The sequence below is a fragment of the Rutidosis leptorrhynchoides genome, chromosome 7 (genome assembly GCF_046630445.1).
Source record: "Rutidosis leptorrhynchoides isolate AG116_Rl617_1_P2 chromosome 7, CSIRO_AGI_Rlap_v1, whole genome shotgun sequence".
Classification (NCBI taxonomy): Eukaryota; Viridiplantae; Streptophyta; class Magnoliopsida; order Asterales; family Asteraceae; genus Rutidosis; species Rutidosis leptorrhynchoides.
Window position 1 is genome coordinate 70,789,267 of NC_092339.1, and position 4,970 is coordinate 70,794,236.

A 4,970-nucleotide genomic window follows, 5' to 3' on the forward strand; every position below is an offset into this window, starting at 1 on the left:
GGAGACTGAAATTGGAGTTTGTATGGATATGTTGACAGTTGATAGTATCTTTTAATCTGATCTTAGCTTTATTGGGATCGAGTCAATGAAGTCAAAATTTAATGTTCGTGATCTTCAGAATAGTTGAAGATCAATATCTTCAGTAAATAAGAAAAGTACCATGAAAGGGTCACAGTCTAAGTCTACCTTTAAAAAGTTTAGCAGTAATGACCAGGCAGACTGTGATACAGAAATTCATTCAGTAACAGGTCTTATTGTATTTTTTACTATTATTTTTAATCATTTTTCCAGCTTATTAAATTGTGCAAGTGTTCACTTCTATTCGTTATATTCTTCTAGGTAATATTGAAGTGAATAATGATGATAGAGGACTACAAGACGGTTTTGGAAGCATTGTTGAACCTGTATGCAATTCATCGACGGACGCTAATGATGGTGATGTTTTGCCATTGCAAGCCGCGTTTAGACGGCCGCATGGGTGTCGGGATGGATGTCTTCATAGGTAGTTGAACATAGAATGTGTAAAAGAAATGTGCCCGTGTGAAGAGTCTTGTTCCAATCAACAGGTTACATATTTTTTACAATTTGAATAACCCTTCTATATTTTTGTCACGTTTGTTTACTATAATACGTACAGTGCGCGCATTTCTGTATAATTGCAGTTTCAAAAACGTAAGTTTTCAAAACTGAAACGTGTTCCATCTGGAAAGAAAGGGTTTGGACTTCAGTTGATGGAGGATATCCCCAAAGGGAGGTTCGTTATTGAATATGTGGGAGAGGTAAAATGTCTCTACTTGTATAATTTAATTTATTTTTGTTAATTAATTTAATCTTTCTTTTATTTCTTGATTTGTAGGTTCTTGATATACGTTCTTATGAAGCTCGACAAAAAGAATATGCTTCTAAGGGTCATAAACATTTCTATTTCATGACGTTGAATGGCAATGAGGTTTCTTCGTCTTTAATAGTTTGGCTTTGTCATTGTAATTCATCAATATTTAAATTTTTTCTGGAGGGAAAACATGCAATACGAGATATTATGCACAATAACTATTGATGTAAAAATATACTCATGGTATAGTATCACGTAAAAGTCTTTATTTATGTATATTTGGTTAAACTAACATGGTTCGGGTTTTGCTTGTTTTCTTTTTCCTTAATTTTAATTTCCAGGTAATAGATGCTTGTGCAAAAGGAAATTTGGGTCGTTTTATAAATCACAGCTGCGAGCCAAATTGTTGCACTGAAAAGGTTAGGATACTTGCTGCAAGCAAACTGCTTTTATGCAAAACAAAGACTGTGTTTATAGAGTATCAAATTATTCTAATTGGCATGCTTACCGTTCGAGTCTAATTTCGTTAGAAATAAATCTAATGTAATCTATTAGGTGTCGTTTGTTTTTTAGTCTGCATATCTTATTATGTCTTATGTTTGCGCGCTCGCACACATTATTACTGAAGACTGTTTGTTTTTCTGAAGACATATGACAAAATAATGTCTTATTCTGTTTGCAAACTCGCAGACTTAGAAATGTGCTTCTAAGTGCTGCAGACAAAATTAAGTTATTTTTCAGACATAAAAACAAACAAGAAACAGTCTTCGGTATTCAAGATGCAGACTTTTGGACTACATCTTCTTTACAGACATGGTCTGCAGACCTTCAAACAAAAACATCTTAAAAAACGAACAACACCTTAGTATCTTAAAATCTCAAGTTCACTAAAAAGCTACTCGAGGAGTAATTGGCTGGGACCTTGAAGGGAGTAATCGGAAAATTGGGGATTAATCGAAGGTTGACTAAGTTTGACTTTGACCGATTAATCCCGACACTAAACTAGTCCGAACTAATTGAATACTCGTGTTCCAAATTTCAAGAATTTGGTCGTAATAAAGGATATAATTGACAACTCGAAGTTGTACTTCAACTCCGGTTAATCCCCAATTTATGGTGACCAATTAATCGTTACTTTGACCGATTAACCGGATGTTGACCAACGGTTGACGGATTTTTGATTATTCGGATTGGTTATCTAAAAAACGAGTAATCCCGAAGTCGACATGCTAGTTGGTGGATTTGAATCTTGATATCTACCATCATAATATGCATAATTATTTAAATTTTCACTTACATTTTTTGGTTCTTGTATACCCGGTGGATAGTAAATGGGGAGGTTTGTATTGGACTATTTGCAGTAAGAGATATTAAGAAGGTACGATACACACTTCTTTACTTCATTCAGGACTAATTTTTTTTTAGGCCAAATTTTGTTAATGATATTTTATTCAGGGAGAAGAACTGACATTCGATTACAACTACGTAAGAGTTTTTGGGGCTGTTGCCAAGAAATGTGTATGTGGCTCATCTAAGTGTCGGGGAGTTATCAGTGTCGATCCACTAAATGACGAAACAGTTGTTTTAGGTGATTCCGATGATGAATACCCAGAACATGTTACGTTGTATGATAACACGAGCAATAAACTGGATCCTATAATATCTGGAACACAAACATCAGAAAGAACATCATTGGTTTCTGACTTGCCTGATGTCGATGAGAAAAATGAAGATGTTACGACTACTACCGATTCTATAGAAATGGAAGTTTCTACCGAAAGGTCTTCATTAGAAAGTAAAATAGAGTTTAGGGAGGAAATATTGGCACACGATGTTTCTTTTGAAGGGGACAACGTAAATAATGTAATTTCCTCTCGAGATGCATTAAATGACTCTGTGGTAGAAGGAGATTTGAAACCGTCAATGAAGAAACCAAAATCTAACACAAATTGTAACAAGTGCACAGTTTTAAAGTCGAAATCCCGCTCAAAATTGCCGTCTCTTTCATCGGCACTGAAGAAAGGGAAATTGAAAAGTACACAACCAGAGATCGATAGGAAGCCACTTGTAGAGCCTCAAAAACCGAAAAGGCTAGTGGTAGATAACTTAACTGGTCGATTTGGAGCAGGTACATGATATTTTTTCGTTGTTATATATAATATATATTTAATATTTAATTTCTGTATGTTTTAGTAATACAATATGACTCCATTTTATAAGTTTTCTGCTTAATATGTTGCAGTTGAAGAGGCACTTAACACCCTGCTCAATAAGGACAAGGTAATAAGTAAAAGAAGAGTAAGTATAACACTATGTATTCTAATATCTGTTAGTTTACCCTGTTATGTGGGTGTGTGTATATATATCATATAGAAAAAAATATTACTATATGTTTGCTGTGTCTCATCATCAGAAGTACATCTATTTTGTTTTTCTTTGTGTGTTTGTGTGAAGGATGCTTCAAAGGGGTATCTGACACTTTTATGTCAAACTGCTTATGGAGGCAACAGGAAAGGAATTCAAAGGTTTCTTTAACACGATCTTTTTAATTATTATTATTTTTTTAAACAAATAAATAATTAAATGTCGAAGCAACTCAGAGAGACTACTTTACTGATCCGTATATTAATCTTAATTTAACTTTTTCAGCAATCGTGACCTATCTATGATCTTGGGTGCACTTCTCTCAACAAAATCTCGAACCGTTTTGGTTGATATAATTAACATGAATGGTATAGTTTTTTTTATTGATTTATTAAATATACTTAAATAATTGTATGTTCTTGATGAATGGTGCATTATTTTCTTGTGAGGTACAGGTTTGCAGATGAAAGATAAAGAGGGAATGAAGCCAACGGTCCGCACATTACAGAAAATTATGACAACGGGTTTATCAGCAGCAGCTACATTAGTAAAATTTTGATAGGAGAGGTTTTTTTTTTTCCCGTGCAACCAAATTGCTGGTGATATTATGTTATTATTGCGTTGATTTTCACCTCAATATGTATAAAGCTAAATTGATAGTGGCTACAGATAGCTATGCCTGCTTGGCTACAAATTTATTTACTTCGAAGAGGTAAAGCTTTCGTCGTTGAGCTTCTTCGACCGATATTGAGGTATCTTGAAATAAATTACATTTTTTCTCTCTGTTTTTTTAACAGTAGTTTGTGATCACCAAAGGGACTAAACCACTCACGCGATCATCTCCGGCAATTACATAACCCACCCATAACTGCTGCCCTGGAGAAAACCCGTACCAATCCGAGAGCATGGCCGGTAAAACCCCCTCCCCGCATTAAAGCAGGCTGCATTTATAACTTTGTAAGTTATCCGTTAGTTAGATTTCACAGGTCGTTTATGTGATTATAAAGTTTATAGTGGCGACTTTTTGCATACAATAAAGGTTAAACAGTCAGGCTTATTATATATTAGAAATGACAATTATTATATATTAGAAATGACAATGCTAACTAGTTTACTGATGAATGGGTCAATTTGGGTTATGTTTTATTGCTAACATGTGAATCTAGTGAAATAAAAAACCCATACAACGGAAAAGGGATCAAACCGGAACTTGCCTAGAAGTGTCTTATCATCTGGTGTGACAAAATAGTAGAACCTCAATGCACTTTTTAAGATTGCTTTTTTAATGGTTACTTAAAGTTGGAAAGTTGCTTTTCCATACAGTGGATTACTTTAGTTTTTTTTGACAAGCGTACATGATTAATCGTCTATATACAAACCTAGCTGGTGAAAAGACCTGGTTAAGTATTTTGACAGTTTTATCTGGCTTGTACGTATTAGTTTTAGACGATATTATGGGTTAGTTTTATCTGTCTACATCTCACATTCTCCATACTCTACGTTGGTGGAATTGGGTATTGTTATTGTAAGAGAGGTCCCAATGGTTTCGTCTTAGTCCTCTCGGACTAGACGCCACATCAGCTGTTAGAATGCAGTCAAGAAGTCAAAGAAAGTCAACTTACCTTTTAGGGTAAGTTGACTTTAGGATCAGAAGTTATTCACTTCATCATTTCCTGTTTTGTAACAAGTCACAAGGCAACCAGATTTCTGTCTATACAAACGGCTATATTCTGCACAATTCCTCTTTTGTAAAAGGGGTTCCAAAAGCTAATTT

At 34.5% G+C, this 4,970-nt stretch overlaps 1 protein-coding gene across 1 annotated transcript; it reads left to right on the forward strand.

Moving 5' to 3' along the window:
- The first annotated feature begins 239 nt into the window (after nt 1-239).
- LOC139859327 (histone-lysine N-methyltransferase ASHH2-like) lies at nt 240-3,975 on the forward strand. The gene is made up of 8 exons (XM_071848121.1): nt 240-566; nt 663-779; nt 857-949; nt 1,174-1,251; nt 2,288-2,960; nt 3,336-3,357; nt 3,482-3,564; nt 3,652-3,975. The coding sequence occupies exons 1-8, from the start codon at nt 531-533 to the stop codon at nt 3,753-3,755; spliced, it is 1,206 nt and encodes a 401-aa protein (XP_071704222.1). The 5' UTR covers nt 240-530; the 3' UTR covers nt 3,756-3,975.
- The last annotated feature ends 995 nt before the right edge of the window (nt 3,976-4,970 follow it).

Coding starts and splice junctions, on each gene's coding strand:
- LOC139859327 (XM_071848121.1), top strand. CDS start 531: ATGTGCCCGTGTGAAGAGTCTTGTTCCAATCAACAG. Junction 950..1,173: donor TGACGTTGAATGGCAATGAG/GTTTCTTCGTCT, acceptor TTTAATTTCCAG/GTAATAGATGCTTGTGCAAA. Junction 1,252..2,287: donor CAAATTGTTGCACTGAAAAG/GTTAGGATACTT, acceptor TATTTTATTCAG/GGAGAAGAACTGACATTCGA.